The following is a 21,396-nucleotide window of genomic DNA, read 5'->3' as shown; positions in this document are numbered from 1 at the left end:
TGACAGCCTGTCCTATCTACACCTCTCCTCAGCCTCTGGCACTTTAAGAAAAGCAACGTAAGGTTTTCTTAGAGCTTCTACTCTTCTCATCCAGGCAGCATCCTGGTGAACGTCATCTTGGTAAGCCACTTTGCTCCTGTTTTCCCTTGTACGACCTCAATGCACTGATCTGAAGAAAGGATCTGTCTGGATAACATGCAAAATGTTTTCCACTATACCTTGGTACATGTGACAATAATAAGCCAATTTACTAATTTTTTCCATCTACCGTCGTGCTCTGTCTCCCTCCAGTCACCAAACTATTTCTGTTTTTTTAAATGAACTGTAACATAACTAGGTGGGCCAAACAGCCTGTTCTTTCTGTTGTAAATCCCACAGATGTGATTCACTGATGGGATCTGTGCTCTGAAAATATCTGATTATAGTTTTAACTCATCAAGAACCTATCAACCTCCACTTTAACTGTACTCAATGACTTGGCCTCTGCAGGCACCTAAGAGTCACCACTCTCTGGCTAAAGAAATATCTCCTCACCTCTGTTCTAAATAGACATCCCTCTATTCTCAGGCTGTGCCCTCTGGTCCTAGACTCCCCCACTATAGGAAACATCCTCTCCACATCCACTCTATCTAGGCCTTCCAATATTTAATAAATTTCAATGAGACCACCCCTCTCCAGCGAGTACAGGCCCAGAGCCTCCAAACACTGCTCATATGTTAACCCTTTCATTCCTTAAATCATATTCAAAGAAAGCTTTGCATTCTCCACTGCCTTTGGAAACAGTGCCTTTGCAAGACAATGAGCCTCAGGGTAGTATATGGTAACATATGTACTTTGATAATAAATTTGCTTTGAACTTTTAACCTCTCACTTGCTGCCATAGACACCTGGGGCAGTCGTGGTGGCAGAGGGAAGTTCCACATTGAGGGCAGGAGGAGGTCAATATATCAATACAGACTTTGAGTTATGCGGCTAAGAACTGAGCCAACAGTGAAGTATGAGGCCAGGATGTGTGACAAGTTGGGGAGCTCGTACTGAAGGATCTGTGAACTGTTACTATTGAGCCAATGTGTTTCTCTAACTGAAGGTTGCCTGGACAGACTGGACGAATGCCCTTCCTGGGCACAGAATGGTTCCTGTGAAAGTCGTCATGCATTAATGATGAAGCATTGTCCATACAGTTGCAGCTTCTGCAGAGGTACAGTGTTATGGGTCAGTCGGTGTTCACTCACCAGCTCTCTGCTGTCTGTGCTGTACCACAGTGACTTCACTTCATTGCGTTACGAATAGCTTTGCCACTCAGTCATGGCTGATTTATGATTCTCCTGCCTTCTCCACGTAACCTTTGACACCCTGACTCATCAGGAACTGATCAACCTCCACTTTAAATATACCCAATGACTTGGCCTCCACAGCCATCTGTGGCAATGAATTCCACCGATTCACCTCCCTCTGGCTAAAGAAATTCCTCCTCATCTCTGTTCTAAACGGACATCCCTCTATTCTCAGGCTGTGCCCTCTGGTCCTAGTCTCAACACTATAGGAAACATCCTCTCCACATCCACTCTATCTAGGCCTTTCAATTTTTATTGAGATGCCCCTCATTTTCCTAAACTCCAGCAAGTACAGCCCCAGAGCCAGCAAATGCTGCTCATATGTTAACCCTTTCATTCCTGGGCCAATTTTCGTGAACCTCTTGACCGTTAAAGGGGCAGCGGACGTGAAAGGTTTTCCACACAGTGATCACATTCCTGGTGACTTGATTAGACCAGACACAGTGTCATCACAAACTGCACCCACTACTGAACGCTGCACACTATCTTGGAGTATATTGGAGATTTGAGTAAACTGTGTGTGATCCTCCATCTCCCACACCCCCCACCCCCGTGTTGATTTGAAAGTGAGTTTTTGAAATTAGAAGTTAGAAATGGATCTAATTGTAAAGATTTTTGTTCTGCAGACCCGCCTGTTCCCACCATTCCTCCCACACCTATTCCTCCCAGGACCAAGGTCAAGCGAGTTCCCAAAGGCAGAAAGGTGACAATTCGCTGTGGACAAAAGATTGCCCATAAGAAGGGAACTTTGAAGTAAGTGTACTGTGCTTCATATTCATACTTCATCTTCATTTAATTCCATTCTGGGCAATAAGACAGGCTCAGGGGACTGCAGGTATAAAGATGCCTTCACTCTGTTCAAGCACAACCAGTAATCATCACGCTATTGGCTCTGATGGTCTTTCCCAGGCACTGGGTGTGAAAACAGTCGTTCGTTCCTCAGTATGCTTCTCCATTGCAAGTAACTTCTGCAGAGGGTTTTAAACCAGAAGACACAGACTCCTAATCTTTGGGGCTGACCTCAGGGCACCAAATCCCCTACTATTCAGATGAAATCAATCAATTTAGTATTACTTAACATCTGGTTAGACTTCTTCCTGGAGAAGAATGGCTAATACGAGCCGGCATAAATTTAATGTGATTGGACAGAAGAACAGGGAGGATGTCGGAGGTAAGGTTTTTACACAGAGCGGTGGGTGCTGGTAGGGAGATTTAAGAGACTTTTAGATAGGCACAAGGATGGTAGAAAAATGGAGTGTTATGTGGGAGAGATAGATTTTGTTGTTGAGTGCCATCAAGTCATCAACGACTCATGGCGATCCTATTGATAGTGTAGTTGTCCATAGTGTTTTCATGGCAAAATACGGAAGTAGATTGCCAGGCCTTTTTCCGCGCAGATACTGCTACTGCCCAGGCTGGATTTGAACTCAAGACCATCCACCTCGAAGTCCAATGCTGATGTCACTGCACCACCAGCCAGCCCAAGACTGATAATCCCAAGGGTGGTATTAATGTGTGGGCACGTGGCCAAGTGGTTAAGGCATTGGACTAGCGATCTGAAGATCGTGAGTTCGAGCCCCAGCCGAGGCAGCGAGTTGTATCCTTGAGCAAGGCACTTAATCACACATTGCTCTGCGACGACACCGGTGCCAAGCTGTATGGGTCCTAGTGCCCTTCCCTTGGACAACATTGGTGTCATGGAGAGGGGAGACTTGCAGCATGGGCAACTGCCGGTCTTCCATACAACCTTGCCCAGTCCTGTGCTCTGGAGAGTGAAGACTTTCCAGGCGCAGATCCATGGTCTCGCAAGACTAACGGTATTAATGAATTTGTGGCTAAATTTGCCAATGATACAAAGGTAGGTGGAGGAACGGGTAGTGTTGAGGAGAGTTTAGGGGAATGGGCAAAGAAGTGGCAAATGAAATACAATGTTGGAAAGTGTATGGTCGTGCACTTTGGTGGAAGAAATAAACGGGCAGACTATTATTTAGATGGGGAGAGAATTCAAAATGCAGAGATGCAAAGGGGCTTGGGAGTCCTTGTGCAGGATACCCTAAAGGTTAACCTCCAGGTTGAGTTGGTGGTGAAGAAGGCAAATGCAATGTTGGCATTCATTTCTAGAGGTATAGAATATAAGAGCAGGGATGTGATGTTGAGGCTCTATAAGGCACTCGTGAGACCACACTTGCAGCGTTGTGTGCAGTTTTGGGCTCCTTATTTTAGAAAGGATATACTGACATTGGAGAGGGTTCAGAGAAGATTCACAAGAATGATTCCAGGAATGAAAGCGTTACCGTATGAGGAACGTCTGGCAGCTCTTGGGCTGTATTCCCTGGAGTTCAGCAAAATGAGTGGGGATCTCATAGAAACATTCCGAATGTTAAAAGGCCTGAACAGATTAGATATGGCAAAGTTATTTCCCACGGTAGGGGAGTCTAGGACAAAAGGGCACGACTTCAGGATTGAAGGACGTCCATTTAGAACGGAGATGCGGAGAAAGTACTTTAGTCAGAGGGTGGTAAATCTGTGGAATTTGTTGCCACAAGCAGCTGTGAGGACCGACATTGGGTGTACTTAAGGCAGAGATAGATAGGTTCTTGATTAGCCAGGGCATCAAAGGGTATGGGGTGAAAGCAAGGGAGTGGGGATGACTGGAGAATTGGATCAGCCCATGATTGAATGGCGGAGCAGACTTGATGGGCTGAATGGCCTACTTCTGCTTCCATATCTTACGGTCTTATGATCTTGGAGTAGGTTAAAAGATCAGCATGACATCGTGCGCCGAAGGACCTGTACTGTGATGTAATGTTCTCTGTTCTATATCCAGTTCTCCTTGGGAAATGTTACTGATCTCCATTCTTTGTCTGGAAATTAAATCTCTGCCTTTGCATTTTGATCTTCTATTCACCACTCAGTTTAATTTAAATAGATGCTTATTACCTAAATTATTACTGCAGCTTAAAGATCTGGAAATAAATTGCCCAGGAATGAGGCCAGCCTCGCTCTTGTGGAAGTAATCTGTTTACCAGAGCTTTAAGATGATTAAGTTGCAGACGTTGCTGGTGTCACGTGTCCACAGAAGCTTTGCTCAAACAGTGCTGTGCTGTAGTGTGCATCGTTACATCTTCAGTAGTGGATCAATAAGAAAGAGATTTCTTCATTAAGTGCCCTGTGGCTTAATATCCGGAGTCGGGAAAGAACGGGCTCTGTGTCTGTAGCTCAGCCGCTAGTGCTGGCCATGGTGGGGGAGTAGCTACCACTGGCTGAATGGCTTTGGTCAACCTCAGGGTGTTCGATGAATTGGGCTTTTAGTTGAAACCTGAAATGGGGAAGAAGGCGATGAATCTGTGGAATTCATTGCCATAGACAGCAGTGGAGCCCATGTCATTGGGTATATTTAAAGTGGGGGTTGATTGGTTCTTAACTAGTCTGGGCATCAAAGATTACGGGAATAAGCTAAGAGAATGGGGTTGAGAGGGAAAACGAATCAAACAAGACCATAAGACATAGAAGCAGAATTAGGCCATTCAGCCCATTGAGTCTGCTCTGCCATTCCATCATGGCTGATCGCGGATCCCACTCAACCTCATACAGCTGCCTTCTCACCATAGCCTTCGATGCCCTGACTAATCAGGAAACTATCAATTTTTGCTTTAATTATACACATGGTCTTGGCCTCCACCGCAGTCTATGGCAGAGCATTCCGCAGATTCACTACTCTCTGGCTGAAACAAAAACTCTTTGCCTCTGTTCTAAAATGTCACCCCTCAATTTTGAGGCTGTGCCCTCTAGTTCTGGATACCCCCATCATAGGAAACTTCCTCTCCACATCCACTTTATCAAGTCCTTTCAACATTCAGTAGGTTTCAATAAGATCCCCCTGCATTCTTCTAAATTCCAGTGAGTACAGGCCGAAAGCAGCCAAACACTCCTCATATGTTAACTCCTTCTTTCCTGGAATCATCCTTGTGAATCTTCTCTGGACTCTCTCCAATGATAACACACCCTTTCTGAGATATGGGGCCTAAAACTGTTGACAATACTCCAAGTACAGCCTGACTAATGTCTTATAAAGGCTCAGCATTATCTCCTTGCTTTTATATTCTATTCCCCTTGAAATAAATGCCAACATTGCATTTGCCTTCTTTACCATGGACTCAACCTGTAAATTAACCCGCTGTGTGTCTTGCACAAGGACTCCTTAGTTCCTTTGTATCTCTGATGTTTGAACCTTCTCCCCACTTAAATAATTGTCAGCATTGTTGTTCTTTTACAAATGCATTATCATACATTTCCCAACACTGTATTCTATCTGCCACTTTTTTCCCATTCTTCCAATTTGTCTAAGCCGTTCTGCAATCAAACGGAGCGTATTCATAGAACACAGAACAGTACAGCACTGGAACAAGTCCCTCAGCCCACAATATAGTGCCAGGCTAATTAAATTAGAAATCAATTGGCCAGCTAATCTCCTTGGCCTACACAATATCCATATCCCTCCAATTTGTTACATCCATGTGCCTATCTAAATGTCTCTTAAAAGTCTCGAATGCACCACCACTACCACCACCCCGGGCAGTGCATTCCAGGCACACACAGTCTCCGTAAAAAAACTTGCTCCTCACATCTCCTTTGAAATTACCCCCTCTCACCGTTAATGCTGGTACTAGACAACAATGGGAAAAATATGTCTATTATCTGTGCTTCTCATAATCTTATAAACCTCTATCAGATCTCGCCTCAGCCTCCACCTCTCCAGAGAAAACAACCCGAGTTTGTCAAGCCTCTCGTTGTAGCACGTGCCCTCTAATCTAGACAGCATCATGGTAAATCTCCTCTGCACACTCTCCAAAGCCTCGACATCCTTCCTATAATGAGGTGACCAGAACTGTATGCAATACTCCAGATGCAGCCTAACTGGAGTTTTATAAAGCTGCAACATAACTTCCTGACTTTTGAACTCAATGCCTTGACTAATTAAGGCAAGCATGCTATACACCTTCTTAACCACCCTATCAATCTCTGCGGCCACTGTCAGGAAGCTATGCACTTGGATCCCAAGATCCTTCTGTTCATTAATACTGTTAAGGGTCTTGCTGTTAACAGTGTACTGTCTCTTTACATTTGACCACTTGATACAGCACTTCACATTCCACAGCTGGATGGCTTAAACTCCACCTGTCTTTCTCCACCCATATCTGCAACTGATCTATATCCCACTGTCTTCTTTGTCAGTTTTTTGGATCATCTGCAAACTTACTAACCAACCCATCTATATTTTCATCATGTCATATATATATATATATATATATATCACAAACAGCAAAGGTCTCCAAGGTCTGAGGAACGCCACTAATAACAGATCTCTAGCTAGAATATGTTCCTTTGACCACTACCCTCTATCTTCTATGGCAAGCCGTTTCTGAATCCAAACAGCCATTCACAATGGACCCTATGAATCTTAATCTTCTGGATGAGCCTCCCATGAGGGACCTTGTCAAACATCTTAATACAATCAATTTACACAACATCCATAGCTCTACCTTCAATCACCCTCATTACCTTGTTAAAAAAAAGTCTCTTAGTAAGACACAACTTTCCCTGCACAAAGCCATGCTGGCTCTCCCTATTTAAGCCATGGTCTTCCAAATGCTCATGAATCCTATCCCTAAGAATTCTCTCCAGTAACTCCCTACTACTGACACGCAATTCACCAGTCTCTAGTTATCCCTGGTTCCCCTACTAATGGCTGAATGGCCTAATTCTGCTCCTGTGTTTCGTGGAAACACTTTGCACTTAAGGTCCACCAGCCTGAGTTTCCTTCCAACATTCTCCAGTCTGTGTTCAGAGCAATTTGAGATGATATCACTGACATGAAAATTGCACCTTAGTTTTGCTTTATATGATGGGTTCATCAGAAAGGCTTCCAGGCTGCTCACGCCTCTGGTCTGGCGCGGCCAAGTTCCTCAGGCTGATGCCAAGATAAGCAACATCTGTGGTTTCTCCAGAGCTGTGTGTGTGTTGGCTGGAATTGTAAACTCCATGTTCAGTAATCAGCAGGTTTACAGTGACCAATCCAGCACTCCGCAAACCACAGAGATAAAAATAAACCAGTTACTGGTCTGTAGTGACTGGGCAGATGTTGGACGAGGTGGGAAGCACAAGTACCCGACTTCCTGTTCCTCACTGCTGTCCAATCGCATCTGGAGTGATGTGGAGAACGAGTGGGGGCTGGGCCGGCGTGAGGGTGGTACAGGTGTGTAACTGAAGCTCCTCACACTGTCCACAAGCCCAGATGAAGAAGGAAATCTTCTTTACACCTGGTAATTATAATGCCATTAGTTTCAAAGTAAATATGGAAAAAGGGATCTTGGGGTCTGAGTCTATAGGACACTCAAAGCTGCTATGCAGGTTGTGGTTAGGAAGGTATACAGTGCATTGGCCTTCATCAATCGTGGGATTGAGTTTAAGAGATGAGAGGTAATGTTACAGCTGTATAGGACCCTGTTCAGACCCCATTTGGAGTACTGTGCTCAGTTCTGGTCACCTCACTACAGAAAGGATGTGGAAACTATAGAAAGGGTGCAGAGGAGATTTACAAGGATGTTGCCTGGTTTGGGGGGCATGCCTTGTGAGAATAGGTTGAGTGAACTTGGCCTTTTCTCCTTGGAGCGACAGAGGATGAGAGGTGACCTGATAGAGGTGTATAAGATGATGACAGGCATTGATCGTGTGGATAGTCAGAGGCTTTTCCCAGGGCTGATATGGTTAACACGAGAAGGCACAGTTTTAAGGTGCTTGGAAGTAGGTACAGAGGAGATGTCAGGCGTAAGTTTTTTTACGCAGAGAGTGGTGAGTGCGTGAAATGGGCTGTCAGTGACGGTGGTGGAGGCGGATACGATAGGATCTTCTAAGAAACTCCTGGATAGGTACATGGAGCTTAAAAAATAGAGGGCTATGGGTAACCTTGGGTAATTTCTAAGTACATGTTTGGCACAGCATTGTGGGCTGAAGGGCCTGTATTGTGCTGTAGATTTCCCATGTTTCTATGATAGGTCTGGTCCATGTGTTGAGATTCTAAGCTGGAGAAAGGCCATGTTTGATGGTATCAGAAGGGATCTGGCAAGTGTGGATTGGGACAGCAAACACCAGGAATTCTGCAGATGCTGGAAATTCAAGCAACACACATCAAAGATGCTGGTGAACGCAGCAGGCCAGGCAGCATCTCTAAGAAGAGGTACAGTCGACGTTTCAGGCTGAGACCCTTCGTAATCGCCGTTTTTTTGACTTTGTCATATTAGGCAAAGATCGCAAGATCTTACACCTGCAGACCCCAGAGCCTGCTGGCCCTGACGCTGGCAGGCATGAACTTCAGATTGCGGCTCCTGCCATTGATCTCGCCGGCTCCAACACCTCAGGGCATATTCAAAACCCGGACTCCAGCAACGACCATGGACACCTTCAAAGCCATTGCGCAACCACCAACTGTGACTCCAGCCTGGAACTCCAGACCGGGTCTTTATGTGCTGCTGTTGTGACTCCCGTCTCCCCTTCCCCCACCACCACTCTGCATCTGCAACCCCATCTCCTCAGATCCCACCGTCAGCTCCTGGGCCCTCAGAGGCTCCATCTTCCTCTCACCCCAACCCTCCCCCCTCTGATCCCAGCTCTCATCCGTGCCGGGTCTTTACCATCCCCTCCAACCTTCAACTGTCTGAGGCAGAACGCTCTGTCCTCAGTAAGGGCCTTACCTTTGTCCCCCTTCGCCCACACCTCAGGGAGTTCTGTGTTCGCCACGATGCGGAACTCTTCTTCCGCCGTCTCCGTCTCCGAGCCTACTTCTTCAGCAAGGACTCTTCCACCCCCACCGATGACCCCTTCTCCCGTCTTCAACCCTCCTCCTCTTCATGGACACCCCGCTCTGGTCTTCTGCCTGCTCTGGATCTCTTTATTGCTAACTGCTAGTCCTGACGAAGGGTCTCGGCCCAAAACGTCGACTGTACCTCTTCCTAGAGATGCTGCCTGGTCTGCTGCGTTCACCAGCAACTTTGATGTGGACTGGGACAGGTTGTTTTCTGGCAAAGGTGTACTTGGTAAATGAAAGGCCTTCAAAAGTGAAATTTTGAGAGTACGAAGCTTGTATGTGTCTGTCAGAATAAAGGGCAAAGGTAACAGGTTTAGGTTTGAGATATTGAAGACCTGGTTAAGAGAAAAAAGGAGATGCGTAGCAGGTTTAGGCAGGTAGGAACAAATGAGGTGCTAAGGGGGTAGAAATACAAGAGAACACTTCAGAAAGAAATCAGGAGGGCTAAAAGAAGGCATGAGGTTGTTCAAGCAGACAAGGTGGAGCAGAATCCGAAGGGATTCTACAGATTTGTTAAGATCATAAGGATTGATAGAGACAAAATTGGTCAGATCAGAATGGTAATCCCATGCATGGAGCCAATAGAGAAGAGCTCTTCAATGAATTATTTGCATCTGTATCTACTCAGGAGATGGACACAGAGTCTATAGAAGTGAGACAAGGCAGCATCGACTCCATGGACCCTATATAGATCACAGAGGAGGAGGTGTTTGCTGTCTTGGGTGGATCAATACCCAGGGCCTAACAGGGTATTCCCTCAGACCCTTTGGGAGACAAATGCAGAAATTGCAGGGGCTCTAGAAGGCTGGGGAATGAGGGGACCAGCCATGATTGAAAGGTGGAGCAGACTTAATGGGCCAAATGGCCTAATCTATGTCTTATGGTCTATATTCTTAGTGACAGGTGACAGATGAGGAATTGGGGTTAGCTAATGTTGTTACGCTTGTTTAAGGCTCAAAAAATAAACTAGGAAATTATAGCCCAGTGAGCCTGACATAAGTAATGAGAAAATTATTGGACAGTGGAAGGCTCCACGTATATGAGTATTTGGATAGACATGGACTGATTGGGGATAGTCAACATGGCTTTGTGCATGGTAGGTCATGCTTAACCAATCTTATAGAGTTTTTCAAGGAAGTTACCAGGAAAGTTGAAGACAAGGCAGTGCACGTTGTCTACATGGACTTGGCAAGGCATTTGACAAGATCCTGCATGGGAGGTTGGTCATGAAGTTCGGTTGCTCAGCGTTCAAGGTGAGGTAGTAAATTGAATTTGACATTAACTACCAGAGAGTCGTAGTAGATGGTTGCCTCTCTGACTGGAGGTCTGTGACTAGAGGTGATCCACAGGGATCAGTGCTGGATCCTCTGTTTGTCATCTACTGTATATCAATGATCTGAATGATAATGTGGTTAAGTGGATCGGTAAATTTGTGTATGACAGTGAGATTGGGGGTGTAGCAAACAGCAAGGAAGACTGACACAGCCCTGAGTGGTCACTCCCAACAGTAAGATCTCAGACTGAGCAGCAAGGGGTAATGTCCACACTGCCAACCATGAAAGCAGATGGTACCCTGTGCTCTCAGGGTACAAATTGTAGCCTTTACTGAAGCTGGAGATCTGATGAAGGGTGTCGGCCTGAAACATCGACTGTTTGTTCCTCTCCATAGATGCTGTTTGGCTTGCAAAGACCCTCCAGCATTTTGTTCAAGATTTGCATCCGCAGGATCTTGTGTTTATCACATTAGTTTAAAGGTAGATAGATAGATATACTTTATCGATCCCGAGGGAAATTGGGTTTCGTTACAGCCGCACCAACCAAGAATAGAGCATAAATATAGCAATACAAAAACCACAAACAATCAAACAACAAAATGCAAACTATGCCAGATGGAAAATAAGTCCAGGACCAGTCTATTGGCTCAGGGTGTCTGACCCTCCACAGGAGGAGCTGCACGTTCGATGGCCACAGGCAGGAACGACCTCCCGTGCTGCCCCGTGTTGTATGTCGGTGGAATGTGGCCGAAGTCCAACAGTAAAAAGTTCAATATCCAGTCTACAAACACGTTCCTTGATCGTAATATGACCTGGATTGCACCATCTGTTGTTAATCAGAACAGTAAGCACCCAACTCCTTTACGCTTACTGCTCTCAGTGCACTTCCAGTCAGCCCGAACGGTCTGGAGGCCCTCCATTGTTGTGCATTGTAGGTGCTATGAATCTTCACCCAATCAGGCAGCAGTTGTGGAGAGATTTCTTTGGTCTAAATTGTTCAACACCATCCCTTTCCCTACATTTTCTGTCTGACCCATTGTGTTTCCAGGCTGCTGTGCTTAAACACTAAGATTTTAATGAGCCTCAGGAGACGCGGGCTCCCGACTGTCACCAGCAGCACAGCACTGCCACCTGCTGGTTCAGAGCAGAACTCTCACTGGAAAATTCTGCTGTTCCCATTGGAGAGTAGCCTCACCCTGACTGCTGCTGGAATCAAAAGACTCCCTTTTTTATACAAAATACTAGCTGGTTGTATGAAGAACTGTAATACCAGTGCCCAACATGGGGCTTGAACCCACAACCCTGGTATTAAGAGTCCCATGTCCTACTGACTGAGCTAGCTAGGCCAAGTACTCAGAGCTCTGTCCCACTGGTGCCCTGCCTATCCCCATTTGTGGATATTTCCAGTCTGGGCTTTTGGAAGATGGAAGTATTGCTGATTCCCTAGCATCTTCCCTCCTACATAACCCTCCATTCTTCTGTTATCCATGTGCCTATCTAACAGTTAGTTATTATAGAAGAAAACCAGCTCCGACATCCAGGGACAGGTGGGGACACCCTCCGAACCCTGTGGTTCAAAGCCAGTGGTAATACACCTGATTCTGACTCATACTCATTCTCACTCAAGACTCAGTGCTGGCTGCACTCAACCCCCCTACTAAGCCTGCAGAAACCACCCTCCACTTGGCCTGAGTCACAGTCATCCTGTCTTCTTCTCAAGCCCATCACCCTTAATGGAGCATAGGCCACTGGCAACAGCTTGCCAGAGTCCTCTGTGCTTGGCCAGTCTTTGTAGCCCAGCTCCGAAGATAGATACTTATTTATCCCAAAGGAAATTACAGTCTCACTGTGCACAGATATACAAATATTAGAAGAAAGGTAAGGAGTAAAAAATAAACGGTCTAACAGGAGGGGGGTCATCACTTCCCCGGCTACAGGTTGACTCATTATACAGCCAGTTGGTCAAGGGTAAGCATGACCTCGTATAGCGCTCTTTGGAGCAGCACAGTTACCTTCGTCTATTACTAGAAGTGCTCCTCTGAATCAGAATCAGGTTTATTATCACCGGCATGTGACGTGAAATTTATTAACTTAGCAGCAAAAGTTCAATGCAATACATAATCTAGCAGAGAAAAATAAAAATAATAATAAATAAATAAGTAAATCAATTACATATATTGAATAGATTTTTAAAAATGTGCAAAAACAGAAATTTAAAAAAAAGTGAGCTACTATCCAAAGATTCAATGTCCATTTAGGAATGGGATGGCAGAGGGGAAGAAGCTGTTCCTGAATTGCTGAGTGTGTGCCTTCAGGCTTCTGTACCTTCTACCTGATGGTAACAGTGAGAAAAGGGCATGCCCTGGGTGCTGGAGGTCCTTAATAATGGACTCTGCCTTTCTGAGACACCGCTCCCTAAAGATGTCCTGGGTACTTTCTAGGCTAGTGTCCGAAATGGAGCTGACCAAATTTACAACTTTCTGCAGCTTCTTTTGGTCCTGTGCAGTAGCCCCTCCATACCAGACAGTGATGCAGCCTGTCAGAATGCTCTCCACAGTACTATAGAAGTTTTTGAGTGCATTTGTTGACATGCCAAATCTCTTCAAACTCCTAATGAAGTATAGTCGCTGTCTTGCCTTCTTTGATATGTTGTTCAGCCAAGGTGGCAGGCAGAAGGTGAGAAACATTTTCCAATATTGCCAGGATTTTCTGTTGGGTCCTTTGTTCTACCACAGCTTCCACTGTGTCCAGTTTGACTCTTATAACCGAGCCAGCCTTTTCCATCAGTTTATTGAGCTGTTGGCATCGCCCGTGTTGATGCCATTGCCTCAGCACACCACCACATAGAAGGTTGTACTGTGAGCAGACTGGTAGAACATGTGAAGGAGAGGCCTGCATACTCCCAAGTACCACAGTCTCCTCAGGAAGTAGAGGTGATTCTGGCCCTTTTTGTACACAATCTCTGTGTTGGTGTTCCACTCAAGTCTCTCATCCAGGTTCACTTGCAGGTTCTTGCAGGTCCTCACCATCAATAGTAACAGGGAGCAGTGCAGGCTCGGTCTTCCTAAAGTCCATCACCATCTCCTTTGTCTTCCTGATGTTGAGGGGCAGATGATTCAGCTTGCACCATCTGACAAATCTCTACCAGGGCCTGTATTCATCGCCCCGTCCTCCCTTTATACACCCAACTGTTGCTGAGTCATCAGAGAATTCCTGCAGATGACATGACTCAATGTTGTATCTAAAGTCTGAGGTATACAGGGTAAACAGGAAGGTAGCCAATACAGTCCTGTGGGGCCCCAGTGCTTCTAGCCATGTCTGACGCACAGCTCTGAAGCCCCACAAACTGTGGTCTGCCAGTCAGGTAATCCATTATCCACCCTCCTTTCTTTCGCAACCAGGCTTGGGACCATCCATGGTGAAGTTATAGTCATTCTGTGTCCTCAGCCTAGAGTGGGTGAAGGTTTGCAAACTTGATGCATTCCAGTAGACCGAAAAGGAACTGTCTGTCTGGTTCCTCGCACCTGATGGAATACTGTGCAGCTTCTCCACGCCACGCATGGAGGTGGAGATCAGGTGATGCAAATAAACAGACCAAAGGCACCAATTCGGTGTCAAGCACTAGTGTCTGGCACTAACATTTATCCCTTAATGATCAGTCCTGAAACATGTCATTGGATGTGCCACCTTGCAGTTCCTGAGTTCTTACTGTGCACCTTGTCTGCTACTTTAGTACCAGGAGATGGCCTCTGCTCCAGCACCCTGGACAGAACTGATCTTTGGTGCTGTCTGTGTGGAGTTTGCATGCTCTATGCTCTGGTTTCCTCCCTTTAGATGAGCGTTAAGTGTTGCCTGTACAGTGAGATGTGCTGTTTGTGGCAACACAATCTGAGGATGTGGTGGGGGCAGCCTGATAGTGACACTGACAACTTACAAACCCTAATCTGTATGTCTTTGCAATGTGGGAGGAAACCAGAGCACCTGGAAGAAACCCACAGTCACAGGGAGAACGTACAAACTCCTTACAGACGGGAATTGAGCACCAGTTGCTGATTACACTAACCACGATGTTACCGTGCCGCCTCTGTGAGGGTTGGTAGGTTAATTCCCCGCTGTAGATTGCTCTGGTGCAGAGTCTTGGGGCTTTTGCTGGGAAGATGGGGAGAATTTCGGCATCAAATGGGTACAGATGGTCAGCAGAGATTTGCTGGGGCACTTCTCTGCTGTATAACAATGTTTCCAATGCTACAACAAAGACTACATTTCAAAGCATCCCAGTGTGAGAGATATGGATGGATCTCCATGATGAATGTTGTTATCCTTCCAGGTGGTACAAGGATGGCGAACTGTTGCAGTTTTCATACCCTGGATACCTGTTCATGAAGGATAACAGGCTTAGCATCATCGCCAATGCAATTAACGAAGGAACGTACACGTGCGTGGTGAAGAAAGATGGGAGAATCCTCACGAAATATTCCTGGAAACTAAAGGTTAAAGTATAGGAGACCTTTTGAATACATACATAGAGGTTTGATCAGAATTTGTGATTATTTTAACAACTTTGCTGAACATTATTATGGTGAAGTAGTTCAGAGCAGTGCCTGTGAACGTGGAATTGGCTGTGTGGGCTGCAAATAGCATTAGATGTAGAGCAACAATTGGTGATGATGCATTAAACTGCAAAAGTTCCCTGGGCCAGAACATTCAGCAGGTTATAGCTATGTCCTTTGTTCCAGGCAACACACTATGCCTGTAAGATTCAAAATGGTGAATGCGAAGGGAAACTCAGGTTGTGGTTGAACTGCTGTCTTACAAGGTGTGAGATAAGATGGTGCACGATACTAATTGTATTGAAAACATGAAATAAATAAAAATTGGTCTGAAATTAGACTTCAACTTGGCATCCTTTCTAGTTTGGGTCAACAGCTGGTCAGTTACCTGGATGGAGGTTGTTGTGCAGGTTTGAGACTGGACGAGAGAAAACATGTTCTGTGAGGTACAGGGTGAAGCTTTCACGCACCAGTCCCCAGTCAGCACCGGTATGCGTGATGCCATTACGGCTCGGGGATCAGAGTTCAATTCTGGTGTCCTCTAAGAGCTTGTACGTTCTCCCCGTGAATGTGTGGGTTTCGTCCAGGTGCTCTGATTTCCTCCTACAGTCCAAGGACGTACCAGTTAATTGGCAATGTAAATTGTCCTTTGATTGGGCCAATGTTAAGTGGGTGGTGGCTCGCTGGGCCGGACAGGCCTGTTCTGTGCTGTATCTCTAAATAAATTCTGAACCTACAGGCAAGGAGGCGTGTAGTGCGTGATGCTACCCTTAAATAAAATCCATCAGGTTAAATGACAGTAGTAATTAATATCAAACTAACCTGGGTCAAGGGAAAAGAATCCATGTTCACAACAGATAGAACTTTTCTTTTAAGGGGCTTTATTTTTAAATTTACCAAAACTCTACATGTACAACAAAATATTCCACTTTGAGCAGTCAAGTTTAACAATTATTCTCTTTGCAAACAACTTGATTGAATTATTTTACATTTTACAAATGAATAGTTTAAAAGCTTAAAAAAAATCCAAGAACCTTGTTGACCTGCAGTACTACACGAGAAAGATGACAAACTGCTGATGCTACAGAGCTGTGCACTCTGGCCTCTCCATCAGAACTTCAGGCTGAAACCTGGCCCAGCAGCAGAGGCTCCCTGGTTTGTGGTTGTCAGATGGAAGCCAGTGTCTTTCAGATCATCATCTCCCTGGTGAAGGAAAGAGTTTGAGCATAATCAGCAACATGTTCAGCTGGTGTTTTTCTACACTGCTCCTTTCCTGTCTCCAGCATCCAGACCAGAGCTGACATCTCTACAGCTTCACGGGCATTCAGTGCAGCTGTTTACCAAGTGAGTATATTATAACCAAGGCAGGGAACACCTCCCGTCTCTCTCTGGCTCCCCACTATGTAGGAAGTGCTTTAATCTGACGTTAGCTTCGTAGTGGATGAGCTCAGTGTCTTTAATTTATTATTTCCATGCACATGGATTGAATGCTGTCAATTTTTGTCTCACCAAAACTCGACTTTCTACAACATCTCTATCAACACAGAGCAAGCAGATTTAATAATCCTAGCTGATTTAATTTCTCATGCATTCTGTTCTGACACTTCCCTCATCAGTAGCTTTTAAAATATTTTCCTTAAAGTACTTCCCCTATAACCTAGCTGACAAGCTCTCAACCACATTAGACCACAAGACATAGGAGCAGAATTTAACCATTCATCCCACTGAGTCTGCTCCACCATTCCATCATGGCTGATTTATTATCCCCGTCAATCCCATTCTTCTGCCTTCTCCCCATAACCGTGGACACCCTGAATAATCAAGAACCTATCAACCTCTGCTTTAAATACACTCAATGACTTGCCCTCCACAGCTGTCTGTGGCAATGAATTCTATCCTCCTTCCTCTCTCAGCATTCCAAAGACACTGTGTCCTCCTAAATTGCCCGGTTAGCTCCTCCAACTCTATCAATGTCCCCCCCCCACCCCCACCCTCACCCATTCCCGTGCAATCACAGCCATCCCTTTGCCCCACATTCTTTCCAGCAGCCAGCAAAGCCAAACAACTTTCACAATGTCATTGTGTCTGCTACCACTCCAGAACAAGGGACTACATTGAGGATGCTGTAAGAAGTTTACGTTGCCGATTTCCCTTCACGTGAACAGTCAGTGTAACCACCTACCAGCTGGCTGTAGCCGAGACCACCTTCTGGGGGCCGGGGGCTAGTGCCACGTTTAACCCTTTGTTGCTCACTCTTAGCTGGCCAGGTTGGGAACATGGATGACTCTATTGGCAGGGGCGTCTCCCTGAAGTAGTCATGTTTCAGAGCCTCCTCTGCTGTAATTCTCTTGGCCGGACAGTAAGTCAGAAATCTGTTGTGAAAGCAGACAGCAATGTGACGTGCCTGCCTTGGAATCACCGTCCACACGCAAGACATCAGATGCGTGGTTGTCCAGCAACACTGGACAAGCATTTGCAAGCTGCAAGAGCCCATTCCACAGCCACCAGCAGCTCTTCACTTCTGCCAGCAATGATGTGTTTCAATTCAAAACAAAACCAAAGTTAAAAAATACCACTGCTGCATTTAATCCTCTTTCCACATATGCTATAGTTTACACTTTAGACTCAAACAGCTGTTAATGGCAAAAGCTTGTTATATTTTCAATCCATTAAAGTGCAGTTACTGTAAACATGATCAGTGGCGATCTTATTCATTTACATTCTCAAATTTAAAGGAACTATCTCGAGAGCCGACTAGCTTGTTTGGGGATACTTAAACTATTGCCGGAGTATGAAATATATTCCCGTTTTTGTCATGTCCCAACTATGGGACAGCAATTTTTTGTTTTGGCTGAGAAACTGGTGTAAAGCACAACTACATCTAACTGAAATACAGTCAAATTAAACATGAGTTCAAAAGTTCTGATCAAAAGAACCCAGAGTGACTATGAGTAGTGAAACAAAATCACGTGTTCTGTGAAAAACCAAATAATAAGCCGGGGGAGCAGAATGAGGCCATTCGATCCATCGAGTCTGCTCCACCATTCCATCATGGTTGATTTATTGTCCCTCTTAACCCCTTTCTCCTGCCTTCTCCCTGTAACCTTTTATGTCCTGACTAATCACGACAATTTCAACCTTTGATCTAAATATACCCATTGACTTGGCCTCCACGGCCATCTGGCACTTTGGTGGGGGCAGGAAGCAGATTTTCTGAAGTACTGGCAGTTACTTTTACCCCAACATAGTTTATCTTTTTTTACAATGCTACACAGGAGTTTATCAGAATTCCTAGTGAACCAGGTGAGCTGAAAGGAGTGGGATACACAAAGACACACAGACCCCACCTCTGTCTCAACTCTCTCCAAACTGATGACCGTCAAGGTGGTCTGGCAGCTTGCCCAGCCCCTCCACAAGGCCCGTCTCTCTGATTGCAGCCACAATCCAGATTCTGGACCATCAGTATTTCACAATGATCGGATGCTGGACTATGGGAGTTTTACTGTATTTATGACAGCCACAGAGAATTTAACATGTGCAAGAAACATTAATACACTCACCAAGTGCACAGTAAAACTAATAATGAACAAATATGAGCACAATCTCTGGTTGAAACGTGGCAGATATCTCTACTGTATTCATCAACAATCTTTACCGCTCTGGGAATGTCAATAAGGAATGCATCTATTAATAAATCAGCTCACACAAACCATTCCAGTGGGGACCTCACCAGCACGAAAATCCCATGGGTAATAACACACAAATGATATAGAACATTACAGTACAGGCCCTTTTAACCTACTCCAAGATCAATCTAATGCCTCTCTCCCACAGAGCCCTCCAGTTTTCAACCAGATTGTGCCTAAGATTCCTTTAAATGCATCTGCCTCTGGCAGCACTTTCCCCGTACACTACTCCGTAAAAAACCTACCTCCGACATCTGTGCCCCCCCGCCAAAACTTTCCTTCACTCACCATAAAATTATGCCCCTGGTATTAGCTATTTCTGCCCTGGGAAAAGGTGTTTGGCAGTCTACTCGATCCATGCCTCTTATCATTTTGCACATGTCTATTGAGTCACCTCTCGTCCTCCTTGGCGCCAAAGAGAAAAACTCCAACTCACTGAACCTATCCTTGCATGACATGCTCTCGAATCCTGGTGCATCCTGGTAAATCTGAACAATACGAGAAGTTGGAGATACAAAGATCAGCAGATGCCAGAATCTGGAACACACACAAAATACTGGAGCAACTCAGCAGGTCAGGCAGCATCTGAGAACAGAGGTGGACAGTCGAGATCCTTTATCAGGACGTTTGAATTCGAACATCTGGGTATTTGCAGTCAGATTGAAAGGTTGCTTATTAAGCATCTTTTGGCTGTGTGTCAACCTTTAATGACTACACAATCGTCCCTGGCACAGATCTGCCTCAACTGTTAAAAGTTAGTGAAATCAGCACAAAGACTAGTTAACTACCCTGACTTACTTGTTCATGAGGTCAAAACCTTGGTCAGATAGCAGGGCGCCAAATCGTTTCCGCAGGTTATTGAACGGGTACTCGGTGAAGGTCATTTTCTTGACTGCAGGGAGCTCATTGTAACCTGGCCATATCTTCTCACTCGGGGTTCCCAGCTCCTACGAGAGGAATTTAACCTGGTACAGGGAGACTGCCTTGTAATATTTAACCTTCAATTTCAATAAAACACAGCAGATCCACACAGGCAATGGAAACAAAAACTTAAACTAGTTTGAACATTGTGGGCATGCTACATTGCTGCTGGAATGTGTGGTGACTCTTGTGGGCTCTCCCCAGCACATCTTTTGTTTGTGTTGGTTGATAATGCAAAGGACACATTTCACTGTATGTTTCAGTCAAGATTCAAGATTGTTTAATGCCATTTCCTGTACACAAGTGTGCAGGGAAAGGAAAGAATTGTTACCCCAGATCTGTTGCAACAAAAAAAGAAACACACTAAGATAAAGAACAGTAATAAGAAGAGACACAACATATATAAATCTTAGCAGAGATATTTAAATCATCCTTAGCGACAGGTGAGGTACCAGACAACTGGAGAATAGATACTGTTTAAGAAAAGCTCTAAAAATACACCACAAAATTATAGGCCGGTGAGCCTGACATCAGTAGTGGGAAAGTAATTGAAAGGTATTTTAAGGGTCTGGATAAATGAGTATTGGGAAAGATTGAAGGTACTCAGCATAGCTTTGTACATGGTAGGTCGTAAGGATGTTATCAGTAAGGGTGATGAAGGCAAGGCAGTGGATGTTGTCTACATGGACTTTAGCAAGACATTTGACAAGATACCACATAGGAGTTTGGGCTGGAAGATTCAGTCACTTGGTGTTCATAATGAGGTAGGAAGCTGGATTAGACATCGGCTTTGTGGGAGAAGCCAGAGAGTGGTAGTAGATAGTCACCTCTCTGGTGGCCTGTCACTGCCGTGCCACAGGGTTCAGTGCTGGGTCCGTTGTTGTTGGTTTTCTGTATCAACAATCTGGATGATAATGTGGTTAACTGGATCAGCAAATTTGCGGATGATACCAAGAGTGGGGGTGTAGTGAACAGTGAGGAAGACTACTGTTTCTTGCAGTGGTACCCGGACCAGCTGGAAAAAAAAGGGCTGAAAAATAACAGATGGAATTTAATGCAGACAGGTGTGAGATGTTGCACTTCAGTCAGACCAACCAGGGTAGGTGTTGATCAGCCTTACTGCTTGGGGAAAGTAACTGTTTTTGAGTCTGGCGTGGATGTTATGTAGACTCTTCCCTGATGGGAGTGGGACTAACAGTCCATGAGCAGGATGGAACAGTGGGATCCTTCATGATGTTACTGGCTTTTTTCCAGCATCTTACTGTATATATGTCTCTCTATTCTGAGGCTATGTGCTCCGGTCTTAGACTCTCCCACCATCCTCTCCACATCACTCTGTCAAGGCCTTTCACTATTCGATAGGTTTCAATAAGGTCGCCCCTCATTTTTCTGAATTCCAGTGAATACAGGCCCAGAGCCATCAAACACTCTGCACATGACAAGCCATTCAGCCCTGGAATCATTTTCGTGAACCTCCTGTGAACCCTCTCCAGTTTCAGCACATCCTTTCTAATATAATGGGCCCAAAACTACTCATAATACTCCAAGTAGGCCTCACTAATGTTCTATGAAGTCTCAACATTACATCCTTGCCTTGAAATTCTAGTCCTCTTGAAATGAATGCTAACATTGCATTTGCCTTCCTCACCACAAACTCAATCTGCAAATTATTCATTAGGAATCCTGCAAACGGGCTCTCAAGTCCCTTTGCACCTGAGGTTTTTGTATTTTCTCTCCAATTAGAAAATAGTCAGCTCTTTCATTTCT

General features: G+C 45.1%; 2 protein-coding genes across 9 annotated transcripts in view; one reads left to right on the top strand and one right to left on the bottom strand.

Moving 5' to 3' along the window:
- Nucleotides 1–15,674, top strand: part of mmp23ba (matrix metallopeptidase 23ba) — a 40,470-nt gene extending 24,796 nt beyond the window's left edge. The window contains exons 6-8 of the mRNA XM_063033245.1: nt 1,088–1,198; nt 1,961–2,087; nt 14,800–15,674. Of these exons, the coding sequence (XP_062889315.1) occupies nt 1,088–1,198; nt 1,961–2,087; nt 14,800–14,974 (413 nt within the window). The 3' untranslated portion in view covers nt 14,975–15,674. The remainder of the gene's footprint in view (nt 1–1,087; nt 1,199–1,960; nt 2,088–14,799) is intronic.
- A 222-nt stretch (nt 15,675–15,896) lies between these two features.
- Nucleotides 15,897–21,396, bottom strand: part of cdk11b (cyclin dependent kinase 11B) — a 60,924-nt gene continuing 55,424 nt past the window's right edge. For 6 of the 8 annotated variants that reach the window (XM_063033239.1, XM_063033237.1, XM_063033240.1 and 3 more), the window contains 3 exons: nt 19,507–19,655; nt 17,205–17,394; nt 15,898–16,225 (listed from right to left, as the gene is read on the bottom strand). In XM_063033239.1, the coding sequence (XP_062889309.1) occupies nt 16,133–16,225; nt 17,205–17,394; nt 19,507–19,655 (432 nt within the window). In that variant the 3' untranslated portion in view covers nt 15,898–16,132. Of the gene's footprint in view, nt 16,226–17,204; nt 17,395–19,506; nt 19,656–21,396 lie in introns of all 8 variants that reach the window. The other 2 variants (XM_063033244.1, XM_063033242.1) reach the window with 2 other exon arrangements.

This window comes from Mobula hypostoma, chromosome 25 (genome assembly GCF_963921235.1).
Source record: "Mobula hypostoma chromosome 25, sMobHyp1.1, whole genome shotgun sequence".
NCBI lineage: Eukaryota > Metazoa > Chordata > Chondrichthyes > Myliobatiformes > Myliobatidae > Mobula > Mobula hypostoma.
The sequence above is the reverse complement of the archived record's forward strand: the minus strand, read 5'-3'. Positions and strand labels throughout refer to the sequence as shown.